Raw genomic sequence first — 21,534 nt, forward strand, 5'->3', positions numbered from 1 at the left:
ACTAAAATATTTTACATCGTCACACACAGACACACTTTATAATCAGTGCGCTGGCAGGTCTCTTCTGATGCAGAATTATAATTTTCTGACGTCACCCTCAAGGAAACGTCAACGAGGGAGCCGCTCCTTTCTCCTCTTTCTCTCTGACTCTCTTAGATCCCCTCTGACACGCTGCGTTTCTCCCTCACTCCCCCTCTCCCCCTCTCTTTTTATCCCTCACTCTGTCCTAAAGGTCCCGACCGATAAGCTTTGCCATTTAAGAACTCTGTGACATTTCTGCTGACTTTAAAAACCCGGTGAAAGGACATGCACCTTCTTTATAATTCATTTTCTCCTTCTTTTTCTTCTCAGGGCAGCTGGTAATCGCGCCACCTACTTCAGCACAGTTACGATATGGTAATAAGTCTTATTTATTTATGAATCTTGGTGTGTTTGTGTGTGTATCTTATTGTTGATAAAGTGATGGTTAAGGTAAGTATATTATTAATCTTGTAAGATGACCACCTATTGACTTATCCTTCATTCAACCAGGAAGATCACTGAAGGATTGGTCTTTAGTAGAAATTACTGAGCAGGTTGCAGTGGTTCATACGCCATACTTTGTTTCCATGGTGACCCCAAATTAAAGCAGAAAACGTGCTGTGGATGAACTTGGCTGATAGTTAAGCTAAGTTAAGCTTTCTGTGAACAGACATTAATTAGTTATTGGACCCGACACACATTTTTATACTAGGATAAAAAAAAAATCATCTGCAGGTTTGTTTACTTTTTTCACATTAGTTTCCACTCGTGTGTGTAGTTGTCTTCCTTAATGTCTGTATGACAAATCTATCTGTGAAGAATCTCAGTCATCCAGGTCATGGTATATATCCAAGTGCTAAAAAAACAGGTCACCTGGTCTTTCTTGATAACGTTTCCTCTGATCCAAGAAGCTCCTTCAGTTCTAACTGAGTGGTGGGAGTCCCAGGTCGTCAGGAGTTGCTGAGGAGACTCCTCGGACCTGTACATTGGGGAAACTAAACAACCCCTTCATAAACGCATGGCACAGCACAGGAGAGCCAGCATCTCAGGTCAGGACTCCACCTCCATCTAAAGGACAAGGGACATTCACTTGAAGACAACAACGTCCACATTTTGGCCAGGGAAGAAAGATGGTTTTAAGAGGAGTGAAGGAATCTACGTCAATCTAGAGAAAGCATCTCTGAACAGAGGAGGAATTGAAGATACCACCTATCACATACAAGCCACATGTAACACAGTCCTGACTTCCATCCCAAAGAAGTTTCACTGCAATTCACACCTTCCCACCAAACCTCAGCGACGTTAAATACCGGGGACTCAGTAGTCAGTTAGAACTGAAGTAAGCCTCTTAGATGAGAGGGGAAACGTCTTTAAGAAACTAAACCAAGTCCAGTTGACGTGTTTTTTAGCACTCCAAAATGACAAATAGAGCAAAGTAGTCAGCAAATCCCAAAAGCCCTTGACCCAATTCTTTACTGAGAGGACAATAAGTTAGCCAGCAGGACCCAGACAGATAGCCTTCCTCCTCTCTGCAGTTTGTCGTGTCCTTCTCGGAAACAAAAATGTCCTTAAAATGTATTTTAATCCAAGTCCCATAGGTGTTCTTAACTCCAGCATCCACAGATAGGCTATGACAAGAACTGCCTTCATTTGCACTACAACCTGCTTTACATGCCTGTTTTACTAATAGCCCATTGTTGTTTCATGTTATTGTTTGTTTTTAGGATTGCATGTCCTTATGTTGTCGTCAGGGATTCTATAAATGATTAGGAACAACATATTGCACATCCATCTCTCCATCCATTCATCCCATCTGTTCTTTCCGTTCATTCATTCTTCTGTACCACTTCAGTAAAAATTAGACTGAATGTTTAGATAATGGCCCAAAATCTTTTCGGATGAAGTTGTTTACGTGACACTTGCAATTTAAAGCTTCTTGGTATCAAGTAAGGTTTTTTTCTGTTTCTATGTGAAGAGGCTCAGTGTAGTACAATGACTTTCAGAGCATGTGCTGCTATGAATAGAAGGTTAAACACTCACACGACAGAGATATTCATGCAGGCATCCTTCCCTTTACGCTACTCAGTTACGGACATGACCTCAAACCTCTGAGACTTTCCAATCTCTTCCTCCGCCTCCTCCTCCTCCTCCTCCTCCTCCTCCTCCTCCTCCTGCTGCTGCGGAGAGGCTGGAAACACATCGTCATTCATACTTTCACCTTGTGTTTGTCTTACGTGCTCACAGCTTTCAATAAATAGTGAGATCTTTGTGTGTCTGTGGGCAGAGACATAAATACAGATTCTCCTCTGGTCTTCCACTGCTCTAGCTCCTCATTAAAGAAAACACAACTTCAAGCAGCCGTCACTACAGCAACGGTGTTGAACACAGCCCTCATGAATTTTCCTCAACTCAGCAGAGTCTTTGTGTTGCTGTGTGTATTGTTGCCTGGTTTTTATCTCACTGGAAGTTATGCATGTTGATGATGACTTGTGTGGAAAAAATCTGACTTTCCATTAGTGTAAAAACACTGGAGTCGTACATGCAATTTGGAGCATTTTGATGTTTCATATACTTTATGTTTCAACCTTGTTGTTTCATCCTCAGTCTCATTTGCCTTATGTAATTTATTTATATATTATACTTATACTTTATACCAATTCAAGTTTTAGACTTCCAAATAAGAGCAGTAACAGACTTTAAGAGTTGACTCCACCCTCTACAAACAGAACAAAAATGGCCCGAACAGCTTTACAATTATTTGTTTCATTAGAACTAACATAGCCGGAGGAGTCCATTTTTAATTTCCTGAAAGAAGTTTTGTCCTTAAAGGCTAAAGGGTAAAACAGGTAATGAAGCCTGGAGCAGCGGAGTCCAGAGGAGATAAGGGAACTGGTGGGAATCCCTTTTTTAATAAAACCTCTATGTGGACACTCTTAGTTTGAGAATGAAGCTTTGAGTTGATGTTCAATGTTTTAAAATAGAAAGTCACCAGAGGAGTGAGAGGCAAAATATCTCCGCGGCTGAGACTTGTTGAGTTCGAGTTGGTTTTTCCTGCAGAAGCATCCAAACTAAACACCAGGATTGAATTCAGACGAGCTGAAGGGCTCTTCAGTCAGAGTGGTGTTGCATTACAAGACGCCTGTGTTCAAGATACGAGAGAGGAGGTGTTTTGTGCAGCGGGGATCAAACGGGGAAAGTAGTACATCTCAGTATGTAATGAAGGGGAGCTGCTGCAGGACGACCAGCTTAGACACTAAATGTATTCAGCAGTTATTATGTGTTAAGCAAACAATTACACTTTCAGCAGCTTCTTGAACCAGCGTGAACTTCACGTGAACTTCAACTAGACTAGACTGAACCTTCCTCAGGCTGACATTTAGAATTCCCTTTCACAGCACCAACAGTACAATATATATCTGATATGCCCACACACACACAAACACACACACACACACACACACACACACACACACACACACACACACACACACGGTGCCTAAATTATGAATGCATAGGGGCATATACATTGTCGACATATCTACATGTTTATAGCTTCCTTTCGCCTGACAAATAAGATGCTTGATATTTATGACTCGCCATTACCTCCGATATTTAGACTTATCTTACAAAATATTACATTCATTTCCAGGGATGCATTTGATATTTTCTGTGATCGAATGGATTGTACTAAAATCTGTACACTAAGATTAGTAACAGCTGTTGTATGTGTCCAGATTTGGTTTTGGATCAACACCAAATTATATGCACTCATAAATATCAGTCCCCTAATTATGCCAGTTGTTTTTCATCAAGATGTCCCACCCCTCCACAAAACTACACGGAAGTCAGTTGATGAGTTTTTAATGCAGACGGAATCATAACCTCCTTGGTGGAGGAAATAAACAACTCATAAATATTAATATCAGCTTTTATTGTTTCCCCATAATTTTCCTCTGAGCACCGCTGCAGTGTTTGTTTCTAGTGAAATCTGGCTCTGGTATCTTTCGTGTTCATTACGTCAGGGTTCTGCTCTGCGAGGCTTAATTAGGTCTAAGAGGTTGTTATTTATAAATGCAGACTTAAACACAAAATCTTGCTTGCTTTGTGTTTGTTTTGCCTGATGTTGATTTATTGTTTGTTTTTCTTACTTTACAGTTCTGCTGCACAACGCACTCCCTTTTGTTGGATTTGGATTCCTGGACAACTGCATCATGATCGTTGCTGTGAGTGTCAGCGTCACAGTGCTGGGGGGAACACAGATTTACTCAATGCTACGGGGGGGGGGATATGTTGTATGGGCTCGTGGTGCTTAAGGGAACTTTGCACAGTAGAGTCGAGGAAGAAGGAGAAAAATAAACCCTCTTTGTTTGATCTATATCTGTTAATATTTCTGTTTTCCTGCAAACTGCCTCTCCTCTCTGTAAACTTACTCAAATAATGAAATCTCATTGGAACTGAATAAGTCGGCTCAGAGAACAGAAGAGGAATACATGTTTCTGACTTAATTTAAAGTGTGCTTGCACCGTGGGGGTTATTTATGTAACTCTGCATGAATTCTTATTCACCCAGCAGGGATGTTGGAATGCAAGTGGAGAGAGAGAGACACACATACACAAGAGAAGCAAACTAAAGAGAATAAATCTATAGTAAATAGAACATTATGAAATGTCATCACTCTGCTCGAAAACCAATAAAGTGCAACATAAAACAAGAATATTTACACCGCACGAATTTAACGTTGGCTCAGCAAACACATAGAAAATGAAATCAATACCTTACCACACCTTCGGGTTGGAATCAGCTGCTCTGTAAAATGAATCTGCATTTATTAGTGTTGCATTTTCTTTTAAAGTAAGTGACTGTACAAGCCGGAGTGTCCCCAGGCCTGCCAGGGCCTTTATTAGGGATTATAAACACAGTGAGACCATTGAGCACAACTTTACCGTCAGGATTGTAAGACACAAATGTGGCCGTTATCCTCACCACTGTGTTGTCCATTCTTACTAGCACACCTCTGTACTCTGTGTGTTGATCTATGTGTTTGTGTGTATTTGTTATTCCTCAGGGCACTCATATTGAGTTATCCATCGGAGTTGTCCTCGGCATTTCAACTATGGCAGGTAAGAGAATCCCATTCAATTTTAATGTTGATTACATTTTATTATCTGCTTAGAAATATATAGCAGACTTAGAATCTGTATATAGAGATGTTTTTTTCACGTTGTTTTCCCTGTATTTGCATTTGGATTAATATCTCAGTTGAAGCTTCTATCATTGTGTGTCTCTCTTACTTGACTTTCTGTCTTTGTCCAGTTGTCCCACTCCTGTAACTGTCTGCACCTGCACTACTGTGTCTCACCTGAGTTCAGTCATCCCCTGCCTCTTGTGTCTGTATATTCTCTGTGCTCTTCACTCTTCTCTGTCAGTTCATCTGTTCATATCTCTGGATTTTCCTCAAGCTTCACTTTTACTGGTTTGTGCCCATTTACTTTCTGTAACACTTTTAATTTGAACTTCTATTTTGCGTGTTTATCTACCTGCTTTATTACGTCTGTCCAGATACAAAACTGAAATATCCAGTACACAAAGGCTGCCAATCTTTTGGAGCCAGAGTCCGTTCAGCGGCGATCGTGGGACGGAGGTTAGCGAGGTCCCGTCATTAATGAGTCAGTCTCAGCTGTCCATTTTGACATCTCGTTTTCATAGCATCGAATAACTAATTAAAACATACATCAGTGTGATAGGAACTACCTAAAAATCTTTGAGAGAAATTTATTGAAGTGTTACTTTGACCTTGTAGTTTGGTCCATGTCCCATCATTTAACATGGAGGAGACAGGAATAACGCCACTTGTCTTAATAATAGATGTCTTACTATACACTCTGTGGTTTGACCTCACAGACTTTGTTCTGGTTCAGAAACACATTCTGCCTCACCACTCTCCAAGTGCTGTCCGCTGTTTGCATCCTTTTTACAGTATTGTCTGCCAAATTATAACGGACTCAAAAAACAACCGTAGAACGAGAACTTTCCAATTTCAGTGTGGTAAGAAGACTCATTGTGAAGCTGTGATGAAACACTAACAATTTGACCACTGTCCTGACACTAATCCAAAATGAAGCGAGATGATAATGAAGCACTGAGTGGTAATGATCATTTCATAAATGTGATGATGGCGTTCGGCATCAGTTTGAGTGGATGGCATCATATCCACTTACTTTAAAGACCCACATTTGCATTTTAATATTCTGACCGGCTCCTATTCTGTAGCTGCTGCTAGAGACACTGAGGTTTTTATATTACATTACCCTGAATATGATCAGCACTGAGGAGATTGTTGCTATTTACATATTCACTAACATTTTAGCAGCAGCCAACACTTCCACTTCTACCATCTCTAACTCTGCAGGTGTTATCTTTCCTGCCGTTGCTGCTGAGACTCAGTAAACTGATCTGTCTTCAAGACTAAGATGAGTCATAGCTGATGCAGTAAAGGAGGAGAGGATGAAGAGGACTGACGTTTTTACCACATCACAATACTTGATTGAATAATGCCCTATGGGTCGGGAAAGAACCAATTAATGTTTGGTGCAGATTGTGGGACGGATCCAAGATTTCTTTTCTCTGGAGAATAATTGATATATTATAAAAATAGGGGAGTTTTATAGGAGTAATATTTTTGAGTGTGTGCACTTTGGTACAGATGTTAATAAAAAGATCTAGTGAATTAAATGTGGTTTCATACGGGGACTGTTGGGCCTTGGCAGAGGTCTGTGCTTCTACTTTATATTGCTTTTGACTGAGAACTTGCAGGAATCAAATAAGATTACAGATTACAGAGCAAAGATAAATTGATCCGAGGTGTAAAATGCAGAGAGGAGGCAGCTGATTCTACACTTTGAGGTTCTTAATGTGTGTCGAAGCAGGTAGGACTTGATCCTACTCCAGATTTCTAATCCATCGCTTTAATTTGGGATTTTGGGAGAGATTGTGATTTTGATGAAGCCAAAGAAGCAATTTCAAGCCTGGTGGGATATATAGAGCAGACATTTATCAGATTCCAAACTCTGCAGGAAGAATATTTAGAATCCAATTTTCGTCTTCAGGCTTCAGACAGGCTTCTCTCAGTTTGACAGGCAGTGTGCCATCTTTGGGTAGCAAGATTTTTAAATCTAGATTTGACAGTGAGCTCATGCTACAGAAATCCCCCCTTCAGAGAGTTATTTGTAAAAACTGTAAAACTTCCCAAGAGCCTGTACAGACACTGATAGATTCATTCAAAACAGAAAGAGCTTCTGTTCTTTCCTCCAGCACATAGCCTCAGCCCTGTTTCTCACTCAGACACATTTTCACAGCGGTTGTCGCTGTTACTCATTCCCGCTACAGCAGGGACATTCTGGGGTCTCTGCAAATCAACAGGCTGCCGTTATCTCACCCGGTCCACAGTGATTTAACACTTGTGTCAAGTCAGTAGTCAAGTCCACCCATCACACGGTCTCCAGGAGGCAAATGTGTCTCCGGGAGGCAAATGGGTCTCCGCTGACAGGAGTGAAGATGGAGGCTGCGCCGGGTCAAGCTAATTACATAATTTAAAGAGAGGTAATGATGTGGAAAATCTCCATAAAGGGTTAAATCCATCAAAAAAGTACCCAAGTTTAATCACGAACAAAAATGTCTGCCCATAAGGACCCATGTCCTTCTCAACCTTCACAAGTTTGTACCATACAGTCTATGGTATGTACATTTCAATTTGATCCACATGAATATATTAGTATTCACATATTAGTAATATATGTTATATGTGTGTATATTCCAACATACATGTTGTGGCCTCATCGTGCATCATGGTGGCAGCAGATCATGAATTACTATCACAACTAGATTGCAAATATATACAATATTATTACCCACATTTAATCCCCTATATAATTACAATTCTCATTACTGCTCTGCCCCCCCCCCCCCCCCCCCCATTCATCTTTGTCAGACAATTTTCTCTTATACAAATTATAAATAAAATGTGATTGATTGAAACCGATCTTCTGTTAACATCGTGGATTAACAGGAATAGAATATAGTTATATATAATATTAACTTGAAAAAACAATGTCTATACTGAGCTCACATACAGTAAATACACACATAACCTTGAGTGCTAAATGTGTGTGTGTGTGTGCCTGTGTAGGCTATTATTGCTAAAATAATGAAATGCTGCAGACATCAGTGGGTGTTGCTCAGCCTTTTGTTTTCCACGATGTGAACATCACAGCTGGTAATTGAGCCTCGGAGACAAAAGCCAGAAACCCCAATAAAAAGTTCACACTTTCTCATATTTGTCATTTCACGTTATTTCACGGCCCATTTCTCATTATTGGTTTGGAAATAGAGGCATTCAGTTGGTCGAGTTCAGCTTCAGGACTAGAAAGTTTTTGGAAAGTTTCTGAGAAAGATCTGTCATAAAGTTAGTTTATTCAGTTAAAGGTTCCGTGTTTAGAGGTTAGTGACATCTAGTGGTGAGGTTTATACTGTAAACTCTTACAGACTGGCCGCAAAAGGAACCAGGGAACAGGGATGCAAGTCTTTCCTATTGGCTAAATCTCCTAAAATCTAAAAAATGTCTCTCCATCCTATCTGTCTAAAGAGATTGTTAAATTCCTGTGTAATGACTCAGCCCAGCCAAACTCCTGCTTCCTCACTCTCTGCCCTTCTGTGGGCTTCACTCTGTTCCTTTGATTTACTCCATCTCGCTTTAATTGAATTAGTGAGAGCAAAGGACGGAGCTTGTAAAACAATGTTAACGCGTCTGTGATGTGTTAATCTTCATCTTTTGGAACTGCTCCACTTGTGCGTGTGATTCCGTCTCTCACCAACCTGTTGATGTGGGCTGAATGTGAGAGTCTGAATCACAGAGAGCAGCTAGTTTAAGACCAACAGCCGACGGTGGCTGGTAATTACACCTGAGCTGCCTGAGCACATAATCAAGCTGATTGGATCTCCGTTACATATGCCTCCTCGGGGGCTTGTTCATTGACATGGTGTGTAACAGTAGGATATATTGTTATTTTTATTACTTCATAAATTTTGAATCTAACATAATAAAGTAATCAGTTCTTCTTTTCATTTCAAAGTGAGAATTGAAGCAGCGAAGAGAAATAAATATAATGTGGTTTAAATCTTTTAAGTAAAAAAAAAAACCCCAAGTTAAATCCATCTTTAATCTTTTATCTCACTTAAATCACATCACAATCAATTATTTTTTCCTCAAGGACACCATGGTATTCAATGACCTTAGCTGATTTCAAACATGCTCTTAAGTTGTATGTGAAACTGGTAGAAAACAAATGTCCCAGGTATGAGGTGCCTCACACGTACAAGACACGGATGAGGATGTCAAATTGGAAAAACGAGGAAATTTGGGAGCTTTTGAGATTAGAGCAGCGCTGAAATTGTCAAAGGAGTTCTGGGGACCACAAGAGCATTTATAAATCATGTCCTGCCTCTTTCTTAATCTAACCAGGCTCCACCCCTCGCCTGAATGTTCTGGAAATGTACCTGTTGCTGTGAATATTCTTGACTCAGATGATCTCATGCTTCACTCTTTCGGCACCTCAGGAAATCTTTCTGGACATTTTCTTGAATTCAAGTTTAAAAACAGCTCAGACTGGGATCCTGCCATTTGCATTTTCTCATTTTGCACAGATCCATTGTGTGTTTTGGCTCCAGCTGACTCGCCAACAATTAGAAACTCTCCCTTCTAAAGCTGTGATGAGGTCCTGCTAAGAGTGCGCCAGGCTAACATCTTGTATTAGAGCCAAGTACAACTGACCTGCAACTTATTAACATTGATGCTTTGGAGCGGTGGGCAGGTGCGTCTCCCTTTGACAAGGTCAGGGTTGCAGGTCTGCTGGGACAGAGTAAACAACACTTACAGATCTCAGCAGCTCACACATCAATCCCCTTCATCAGACTGTGACCCTGCAGAGGCTTATCTGACTTCCTCTGTGCCCGTGAATGTGGCTGAAGCTCCTGTGGATGCTTTGTTCAGAAAGTAGCTGCAGCCGCCGGGTGCTTGTTTGGAGTCATTATTTACTGTTTCCAGCCTCGTTGCCTGAGGAGCTCAAAGATTAGTCTGAAGCAAAAGATACTCTCCTCCAGAGTGGGATGGAAATTGTGTCTTATAGCACTAACACAACTGCTGCTTTATTTCTGTTCCTCTGAGGGTTTCTGTGCCGCCGCAGCCACACTCTGATGTCAGGGTCATGGACAAGAGAAGGGACACAGACAAATCACCTCATTCTCTCTTGTAGGAGCAGGTCTTACGTTGACATAAAAAACAACAGAACAAGCAGATTCCTCAGGGCATTTCCTGGTGTTCTACCCCCCTTTACTCAGCGTAGTGACAGAGACCAGAACATAATGAGTCATAAGGCTCATAGGTTCCCTCCTAGGTCATGTTTAAACATGTCCTTATCCTCCTCTCCACAGAAGTCCTAATGTTGCTCATTTCATTTCATAGTTAGTTATTCAGCCTAAAGGGAGCGGGTCAATATGGGCTTCAGCAGGGCATCTATAACACTGTGGTCATCCTTCATGTCCTGTGTAAAAACCAACATGGTAACAATAGGCATTTTATGGCTATTGTAAAAAATTATACTCACCCATATTCAGTTATGTCTTTTATATATATTCAAATTATTATTAGGCTTTATTGTTTTTTATAAAGGTTAAATATGCTTACTAGTTTAGAATACTGTTTCTTATTTATTACCTTCATCAAGGAGGTCATGTTTTTGCCACAGTTGATTGGCTGGTCAGATTATGTAGGATTATGCCACAGCTACTGAACGGCTTTCAACAGAACTTGGAGAAAGGATGGGTCCTGGGTCAAGAAGCAGCCCGTCAAATGGATTTTTCATTTTCTTTGTGGGGATATGGCCAATTTCCCAGGGAGTAATTCATGGGTCTTGATGAAAGAGCTCAGGGATATTGAGGAGACCAGTGTAATGAGTGCGTGTAGTTGTAAAGGCTTTGGCTTAGGTATGCACTTTCCTGAGGGCCACTATAATCACTGCTGTCCTCCGTGAAGCTAGGGGCCTCTCAGGAGCCATAAGGTGTAATATCATCGAGTACCACAGGGAAGGCCTGTGAAGATAATTGAAGTGCCTATCTCTCTCAGCTCCTGGCCAACACCTCGCCCTCAGATACAGAAGCGTGTTACTCTATGGTCCTAAATGAGCACTGCAGCTCTCCCTCACTCTGCACGTTATTGAAAACACTCCCACACACCGTCTTCCTGGCAATGATTTATTTATTCTTGACATTTTTTTTAGTGCTAGACCTTCATCAGACAAATGGTTTCCAAGAAAGAGAAGCCGTCTTAGGATCTGTTATATTCTTTTATTATTCAATGCATATTTTCTTCTATAATGTCAAGATGGACTAAACAAATCATATCTTCCAAATCAATCCATCCCGATGGGCCCGTTATTCCCCTTATGTGTCTGATGGGTGTCCTCAGCTAATATTACTTGCATACATTGACATAGAAAGGGCTGAATTTAGTAACCTCTCAAAGTGAAGGATGCTGGCAGATGAATCCTGGAACATGCCTGTGAATTGTGTCTTGTGCCTCGACATGAATCTCAATTTCCCCTTCTCATTTTATCTTATGTCTATTTCTCTTCTCACATTCTCTGCAGCTGCTGCCCTTGGCAACCTGGTGTCTGATCTGGCAGGTCTAGGGTAAGAATATCACACACACACACACACACACACACACACAAATACACACACAAACAGGCCGCTATTATATTTAATCATTTTTAAATAGAAACTCAGACAATTGCGTGTAATTTACACTATTGCACTGATATTACAGCAACACTGTTTTTTGAATACATTAAAGAATCCCTCTTTAATTGCTTTTCACTGACATTAAAAAGGTGGAGTTTTACCATCTCACGCTTCTTCCTTTAGTGAAGGCGATGTCTTTAATATGTTCAGTATTAAGAGGTAATTATTGATTTTAGACCAAAAGGAAGATAAGCATGAGCAGCAAGGGAGGAAATGAATGAGGTTTGTGTCCCAGAGGAAAAAGACTGAGGCTGATGGGACGTTACCATTAATAAGAACAGACCAGTAATTTAAAGTGATCAGTGTAGTTTGATTAAATCAAGAGATCATGCAGCCTTCCTTGACTGGACATTTCGAAGCTGATCAGGTAATGTTAGGTGTAGAAAAATGGTTTGAATAACCGGATATCAATGTTAAACCAGTTACTATCATGTTTCCATTCCACAAAACAACCTCATTTTGGATCTGTTGACACTTTCCCTTGATTATTTGAAAAATGTATGTGCTCCTCGTCTACTTTAGAACATATGTATAACTCGTATTTATGGCCCGAGTTCCGAAGTGTGTCAGGATCCCATTGTTCTCTTAATTGTTCATCTTTCTACACATTGTAGATTGCAAACAAAATGTGTAAATTCACAAAACTTCCTACGCATATCTAACTTGTTGACATTTTTTATATTTTATGTGTGTCGTGCATGGGCTTGATGAAATGGCTCAATAGCATCCAGCAGCTTACACAAATCTAAGCCCCCTGTTTTCTTTTTGCCCTTGATGTATGAATTCACTTTAGACCCTTGGCCTAAGAGTAAATATCTTATTTTGAATGTATTGGTCAATGTTTGGACTCAGTCTGGTGAACAAGTTCTGAAACAAATTCAGTTTTTGTGTTGTTTAGATGGACGGACAACTTTTGCACAACTGCACATTGTATTATCCTATCTCCAAAACAAGTAGTCTGCCCTTTGGTAATATGTAATCAATTTATTGTTGACATACAAATATTTGACTAGATACAAAATGATATCCAGCCACACTAAAAGTACTTTGTAACTAAGCCCAGATTCAAGTACTAGTATTGTTTTGAGTCCTATTTTCCTCCTTATGGTTTTCTCCATTGTTATTTTCTTTACACACGTTTTTTCCTTCGAAATGAATTTAAATAACTACACAGTTTTGTGCAGTATTTGGTTTGGCTTTGATCAGAAGCTAAATGAGTCAATGTGAATCAACTGATTCTTGTCTATTACCCCCACCAGAGCCTCCTAGTGGTGACAGAGACCATAATCACCTCACCCTGCTTAACAGACATCCACGTGCTCTCAGCAACATTTTGGTTTTACTTCAGTGATCATTATAACATGAGAAAGAGATAATTGCTCTAGTTAAAATGCAGGGAGAGTCAGTGAATAGACAGACAGCACAGAGACTCTGCTTCTGCCTTTTCATCGTGTCAGCATGATGAATCAGCCAAGTTGTTGTGGTCTCTCTGAACGCTCCCAGAAGACACACTCATAGTTCTTCTGTGTGTGCGTCTGTGTCTCCCACTCAGTCATAATTGAGAGGTGGAGCCCTTGTGGCCAGTTTGTCAAGGTGAGACTCAATTTCACCAGACAAGAGAGTTTTTTTTTTTTACACTGTGATAGATTTACATCAGAGAGGCTGTTTGTCTCCAACACATGAGTGTTCCTGGGTGTCTATACTGCACAACAACACCTGCATCACCGCTTTGTTCATTCAGACAAACAGCTTGAGTCTGCACATATAAATCCTTTGCTTTCCTTTACTCTGGGAATTGGAGGCACTTCAGTTTGCATCCTTTGCTCCTTTATTTACTGTTAGCAGTTAGTAAATGAGCAAACACCTGTATTATGAGTCTGTTCTTACCCATAAATGTATGTGTTTTGTAGGTTGTTTCCTATAATTGGCTTATTCTGACCCTTTAGACCGAGTCCTCCCAAGGATGCAGACAGTAAATGGGGAAACAGCTCGTTTGTCTCTCTTCTTTTTTACTTGATGGTCTAAGAACTTTCATGTTGGGTCCATGCAGTAAGAATATGAGAATAGTCGTCATGTAGAAATCCCGGAGCGTAGTGTTGCACCTCAAGATGGAGTGGGAAAAAGAGGCTTTTCAGAAATATGTACTCTCCTGAGCTGTTTGAACATTCAGGGAATTTTTTTTTACAAATTCATTCCACTGTAATGGCTCTACAGTTGATGTAGAGACTGGAGACAGAGAGGTGAGGCGGGGTGGCCGTGGCTCAGGGGTTAGAGTGGTCATCCTCTAACCAGGAGGTCGGCAGTTTGATCCCAGTCTCTCTCATACCTCACCCCGGAGTGTCCTGGGGCAAGATTCTGAACCCCAAATGCCCCCTCTCTCAGAAAAAAGTCCTGCATATAGACGTGTTGTATCCATGAATGGGTGAATGTAAAGCTACTGCAAAGCTCTTTGAGTGGTCATCAAGACTAGAAAAACGCTATATGAATACAAACCATTTACATGTACGAGAGCAGGCCAAAACAAAGAAGACTTGACACAAATCCTTGTTTCTGTCCACATGAACTGTCTATGTTCAACACTGTGATTTTCTCTCAGTTGTGTAACCACATAACACAAACAGATGTATCTGTCAACACAACGTCCCCCCAGAGTCTTTCTCGTCAATACTGTAGTGATTACATCCCAATGACTCTTTGTAAATCCTCCCCCCAACGTCTGTTTCCATCATTTGACTGACACTGACTGAGCTCTGCTGCTCTGCCTCTCGGCTCCTGTATTGAGTTTCAGGTGTAATTAACTGTGATGAACATTCCTTTATTAAAACATAATTAGATTATAAAGTTAGTTATTTTAATCAATGTTACAAGCTGCTTAGCAGGAAATGCTGCTAAACTGATTATGGTTCAATATGCAGTCACTAAATCGACCAACCTTTCTATATTCATCTAAATGGGTTTATGTGTAACTCTACCTCGCTCTACCTTACACCATTTCTATTCTGTAATAAATTGTAGAATATCCCACGTGATCTTTGTATCATAAATTGCGGATAAAGACAAAATTACTGAATGATTGGCGTTTACATTTCTCAGATATTGTCTTTTCAGGATCAACGTGTGATGCGTCATTGATCCCTTCAGGGAAAATCTCGTTCCGCTCTGACGATACATCACTAATGTATTATTGTCCACATTTTAGGAAATGCCTTGATAATGGATTCTTTAAAAAAAACGAACTTCATTAAATGTTTTGATTCGTTTTTTATTGCTTTATTGCTGGTTTCAGGCTTTTGGTCAATCTCATGTTATGGAGGAATCCAAGGTCTCATCTGATCGGATACTCTCAGTGAATTTCATCATTTGCAGAGTTTTGAATAGTGCAGCGTTTTCTTTCTGATCCCAACCAAATTTATTTTGCTTTCTGCTGCTGCAAGTGTGTGAAATTGACTTGAAGGCAGGAGTGCATGTCACTGTGTCGTAAGCACACACATCAGAGGTTGTGTACGAATACATTTTTGATGAGTTTGTTTATCATTAATGTAGTGAAAGCAAAACAGTTCAAACAAATGTGACATTATTCATCTATATTTCTGCACTTTTTGCTCTATTTTGAGGAACGGCTGTGAGCTTCAGCCTCTCACACACACACACACACACAAAAAACACACACACAAATACTGTTTCTGTATCTTTGCTTTGAATATGCTCTTTACTACTTAGCACTCCCCTGAGTCGACAGCTCAAGCTGCAGCTTATTTGCTGGAGCAGTGAACTGAGGATCCATTAGTGCTTATGACTCAGGCAGTGAAATCCTGTACTGACAGTTTGTGTTTCAGCAGATTCAATGGACACAGGACAAGACACTTGTCAGTAAAGAACAGCAGCTCTCCAGATGAAACATTTACTATTATTATTATTATTATTTGTTTAGTTGCTTTGGTCATTAAGCTGTGACTGTGTTTGCCTTTGCAGTTAGTTCAGTTTGTATATCAGCCCATTGTCTTGTGCTCCTCTGTGGTCTATCTGGTCAGAACTAATTGAGAGAAACCACAGCTCATAGTACTCCACTCAAAATGAAACTCTTATCATCACCTGAGGTTAAAGAATAAAATCTTTGAATGAAGTTATGTTTAAACAGATTTTTTTGATTGTGACATTTGCCAGAAGCAAAGGTCTTTTTCATGTTCGTGTGTTCAAAATGTGTAGTTGCTACATTGTGATTTCCCAAACAATCTCAAATCAAGTCAAAGTTTATAATCCATCTGAGGGAAACAGGGTTGCATCCATAAATACAACATTAAAACAAATGTTCTACAAATGACAGAGACAAACTCACAATACAATCAAGAAATGACAATTCTGCCTTCTTATTAAACTAAACCTTAATGTGTCATTACATATGTCTCACAATATTTATGTCTTATATCTGTGAGGGTTAATTTTTTTATTCATAGATTTTTTTCATTTTACTGAACTTTACTGTGAACTTTATATCCTAAACTTGAGATAGAGCTCTGTAATGGAAATAGAATATCACTCTTTTGTCTTCTGTGTAAACCACTGCAGAGTGCTGAAACAGATTTGATCTGTTCACACTGAACCTCTCCCTCTCTCCCTCTCTCCCTCTCTCCCTCTCTCCCTCTCCCTCTCTCCCTCTCTCCCTCTCTCCCTCTCCCTCTCCTCTTCGACACCCCTCTGGGTTTATGAAAGATGGCAGCGACAAGAAGTCAGAACATTAATTTGCTTATCTGTTTTGTTTAGTTTGTCGTGACCATCGATCACTCTTGTCGTTAACTTTGACAACTTTGCCCTGACGGGAGAAGCGTCATCCCATCTGTGGTTTAATGGATCATGACTTAATAGAATATCAAGAGGAAACTATTGGGTGAAAGCAACAAAAGCAATAGAACATTGACACAAAATGGTCATTTTAGCATTAGTCCAATCTCCACATGGTGTGGGACCCATTTGTTTTTCCATTTTCAACACAAGTCTTTGTGGCCATTTTTCTTTTGACGCTCTTTTTCTTAACATTTATATAAAATCTGCAGCTTTGAGCAAAGGGCGTCACATTCTCGTAGCACACACTGTAAATAAAGATCGACGACACCTCTCCTCGTCCTCCCACTATCCAGAGTGTGATAAGAATGACTTTAAATGACTTAAACCTTCTTTTAGAAAAATGTATTTAACGTGTACTTTGTCATAGACCATCCACTAACATGGTGGTCTATGATCTATGATGCAGCCAGCCAGCAGGTGGCGAACGAGACACTTTGGGAATAGAGATTAGATATAACGCCACCAGTGGTTGTCTGAACACTTTCCCTCACAAATTGAGTCTGTAATTGAATCACGTTTATAATAGTAACCTTTTAAAAAAGATGCAATTAATTATTCTTCCCAATTTATAACAGTTTGTCCCAGCACCTTAAGGGTTCGGTGAACTGAGGTGACTCATTGTTTCTGTCCCGTTGTTAACTCTCCTCTTTCTGTTTCTATTCCCTGTCTGTGGCTCCCTCCCTTTCACAGACTGGCAGGTTACGTGGAGGCCTTAGCGTCTCGGCTGGGGATGCAGATTCCTGACCTGAACCCGAAGCAGGTGGACATGTGGCAGACCAGAGTCAGCTCCCATTCGGTTTGTTCCTGCTACTAAAGCCCCCAATCAATAACTGTGTAATCTGCATCCGTCAGTCTTCTATAGAACAGGACCTAAATGCATGTCACCGTTTTTTTTTTACGTGTGTGAAGGACTTACACTAAACACTCTGAGTTGATCTTATGAAGCAGGGAGCATTTGATCAGTTCTATTTATTGTGTAATGTATCGTAAACATCAAACCAGATCAGGTTTCCGTACAGTGGCAAACGGAGCAGAAACACAAGTGTCTGTGATGTTTCCCATTTCTGTCACACGCTCATTCTGCGAGGAAATTAGACCTGGATGATTTTTTAATATGCTATGACTGCTGAAGTGTGTAGTGTATTTAGCTGTAATAAGCCCGAGTGATTTGTGCAGCGCTAAAAGGCTCCTGGCTGTGAAAGGCCACGTCAATTGTGCAGACCTGTTAAAAAAATGTTTGCAACCGTATGAAAAAAACAAGTGTAAAAGGAATTCAATGTGTCAGTCGTCGGAGCATTTAGAGAATTGGTCTTCAGCCTTTCAGTCTTAAAGTCTTAAACAGAACACAAGCAGCATGAAAAGGTTTAGTACAAAACAACGATGATGAAGTTCATGTGCTTTGGTGAATTTAGACCAAACTAATTAAAATCCTCAGGCAAAACAAAGCAAAGTACACTGAAGTAAAAACACCGAGGTTACTTTATTATTCATGGGTGGAATTAGTTTCTGTGTGGATGATGTCAAACAGGCTCTTCACATGTGTTTCTCCCCAATAAACTTCTCCTTGCTCTTCCTCTCCGGTCTTTAGGGTAAAGCCCTTGGCGTTGGCATCGGCTGCATCCTGGGCATGTTCCCTCTTCTGTTTCTGGACTTCGACAAGAAAAAAGAGGGCCAGAAGGAGGGGACGGAGAAATCGGAGTCGCCACCTGCTCCGACTGAGATCGACAAAAACTGAAACTGGCAACTTGCTGAGGATATATATTATTTGGAATCCGTTAGAATACTTAAACCCGGGACTGTTGGCCTCGCCTGGTGGACCGGGGTGTGTGAACTCCTCACACAGCCTGATGATGTTTGTTTCTCTGCGAGGCTGATTCAAACAATGGAAGGTGTTCTGGAAAGGGTTTTAAATATTATTTGATTGTACATTTTTAACTTAAGCACAGAGACCTGACCGTCTCTTGAAGAGACACGAGACTGTTTATTCATTGGACTGCTGCTACGTCAACTACTGCACCATAACCTCACCTCGTTTTTGACTGACCTGACACACACACACACTCTGCAGTGGGCTCTTTCTCTCCCCTGTCAAATGGAGCAAGTATAAAACGTGATGGTGAGATGGCAAGTAGGTTAAAGGAAAGTTAGGGCCCATTGCAGTATCACAGTAAAGATTGGAAACTACGCTATCGGGGATAATTCTGTAAAAAACACACTCTTAGCAGAGCACAATTATGCACACTCATAAATATCATAAATAAAAATCCATAAATTATTCTCTGAGAAATCAACAAAAATCTTGAAGAAAACAAAATATCACACAATGCCGAAGAAAGGAAAGTGAGAAAATAATCCTGGATCCGCTCCCTTGGCTTGGATCGGCATGAACATTTAATTGGTTCCTCCTCTGGGTCATGACCCACCTCTCAACACAATCAGTTGCGTAGTTTTGTGTAATCCTACTACCAAACAAAGATTAGAAAGAACACCTCCTCTGCAAAGATGATTAGATCGTCACATGGATTTTTTACGTTGAAGGCTCCGCGTCTATCGTCAGTCACTAATAAACAGAGACTGAAAAGATTCACACCATCACATGGTGCATTTCAGCCTGATTCAGAAGCGTTAAGGATATTTAAAGACATCTCCTGTGTTTCCTAATCAGTCTTTGAAGGTGTTGAGTCATACAAAGAGAGAAATCTAATTTGCATACTATATATATATATATATAAACACTGTATACAATATCGAGTAGAGTACAAGTACTGTACCTTTCCAGTTTTACAAATATATCTCAGTCTTAAAAAGTCTTGCCAGTCTGCCTCATCCACGCTCCAGATAGTTTTTTTGTTACTTGTAGGTGATTCACTTTGTAATAAATACTCCCCCTCAATCATTCTAATATTTACCGTGTGCATCCAGGTGATCGCAGTGCTGCTGAATCCTTTAAAGAGCAGTCTGTTACTTTCTGCAGAAGAGTGGGGCAGGATGAAGGGAGAGAGGGAGAGAGGAAGGGCAGCAGCGACAGAAAGATATAATAAATCCCATCACTGAACCACCTGAGACCTCTGTCCCATTCAATCTGACCCTCTGGCCTCCACATCACGTGATTGATCTCCTCCTGCTCTGCACCAGTCGACATTTAACCGAGCTACAGCGAAGCCTCTGATCCAGCTCGTGTTACACTATGAGTGTTGCCCCGTTTGATTCTGTTAGAAATCTGCTGCTGCTGCTTCCAACACTAACGCACAACTACATATTCTCCCTCTGTACCTTGATGAGCAGTTTCTCTGCTCTGCTGCCCTCCACTGGCTGAGATTTGAAAGAGGTTTGTGTTGTATTTCAAACACATACAGGTGTCATTCATCACCTGTTTATCTCCCCTGCTTAGCATTCTGTAACTGTAATCTGCAGCATCTGCTCGCCTAGAAACACTGCAGTAGGAGGGACGTACTTAATATGATGAACTACTTCAATCAATCCAGGTCTTGATTCGGCTCTTAGTGATTTTATAACTTATCTTATTAACTGAAAACTGTTGTGTTCACCTTTAGACTGTTTAGAAGTTGAAACGAAGCAGCCACGTGTCCCAAAAAACATATTTAATTTTCTTCTGATATTCATATGTGGTGCCACTGTATATTCTATTTATTTATCTCCGGGGACAATGCTAAGAAAATAATATATTTGTCATTATATTTCCAGCAGCATCATCCAACAGCAACGAGAAGGACCCACCATCTGATTGCTGTGTGTGACAGTGCATTACTAAACCTGCTCTAAAATCACTGACACACTCCCAGAGGAGACTTTGCCCTGTATGTTTTAGTTATTTATTTATGTGCAGAACAGTGATAAAAATGAAACAAATAATTGAAGATTTATGTAGTTAGGATTTTCTTTGATCTCATTGCTTGCTTTCCTTGCATGCACTGCTAATAAAAAAAGCAATTCTACAAGTTTTGAGTTTGTTCTGGAATAAGTTGCTGCAGCAGGATATGAGGTGGAGGACGGGGTTGGAATATGACTCAGGCACATTTTGGATTCATATATTCATATATCTTGAATCTCAAAATAAACACACATAGTTTCAAAAATAGGATTTTATCTATTTCTATTTCCCTGCACAGATCTGCTGGGATCTGACAAATGCAGAGATGGATGGTGTTTGGTTTGGATCAACAGAAATGAATTGAGAGATGACTGTTTGATAGCAGCAGAAGAATATCAGCAATTTTCCTTATTACGATGCATCATTCTCTTAAATTGCCCGTCTCTGTTTTAGAACCCTCTTCATAGTCAATCATGGTGAAGAAATACTGTACATTTGGAGCTGTTACCTTTTTCCTAGATTCACTGTGCATCACTAAACTTATTAGTATTAGTGGGAGAAAAGCAAAGAAGGTATTTAGTTGACAGAATCTCTGGGTGATATCATCACGAGTTAATGTGGTTTTATGTGTTATAAAACCTGGTGAAGTGTTAAATCAAGAAGTCTCGCCTCATTAGTGCAGGTGCATTAGTGCATATTTTGGAACCCTATTTTATTTCATATCTATTTCTGTATTAGTAAGCCGGCTGCTTGGTTCAAACAAATGCAGGAGAAATTTCGAGTATTTTTTTAGGTCTTATTGTTTTTGGTGTTTAAAGACCTTGTTTCATACTAAAATACATGTTCATTCGAGGGTCACCATTTAAAATATAATGGGACTTGTCTTTTTGGTTGCATCACTTCCTGATTTCTGTCTGATTTCTGCATTTTTTTCAATGATGCATTAAATATAAGTTGCTCTTTACATGTTTAAAAAGACGAGAGAA

General features: G+C 40.2%; 1 protein-coding gene across 1 annotated transcript in view; it reads left to right on the forward strand.

The window, feature by feature from the left end:
* Nucleotides 1–20,675, forward strand: part of LOC128449847 (transmembrane protein 65) — a 38,435-nt gene extending 17,760 nt beyond the window's left edge. The window contains exons 3-8 of the mRNA XM_053433174.1: nt 352–396; nt 4,177–4,244; nt 5,087–5,141; nt 11,721–11,763; nt 17,407–17,512; nt 18,305–20,675. Coding sequence (XP_053289149.1) covers nt 352–396; nt 4,177–4,244; nt 5,087–5,141; nt 11,721–11,763; nt 17,407–17,512; nt 18,305–18,451 — 464 coding nt within the window. The 3' untranslated portion in view covers nt 18,452–20,675. The remainder of the gene's footprint in view (nt 1–351; nt 397–4,176; nt 4,245–5,086; nt 5,142–11,720; nt 11,764–17,406; nt 17,513–18,304) is intronic.
* The last annotated feature ends 859 nt before the right edge of the window (nt 20,676–21,534 follow it).

Source organism: Pleuronectes platessa, chromosome 10 (assembly GCF_947347685.1).
Source record: "Pleuronectes platessa chromosome 10, fPlePla1.1, whole genome shotgun sequence".
Lineage (NCBI taxonomy): Eukaryota > Metazoa > Chordata > Actinopteri > Pleuronectiformes > Pleuronectidae > Pleuronectes > Pleuronectes platessa.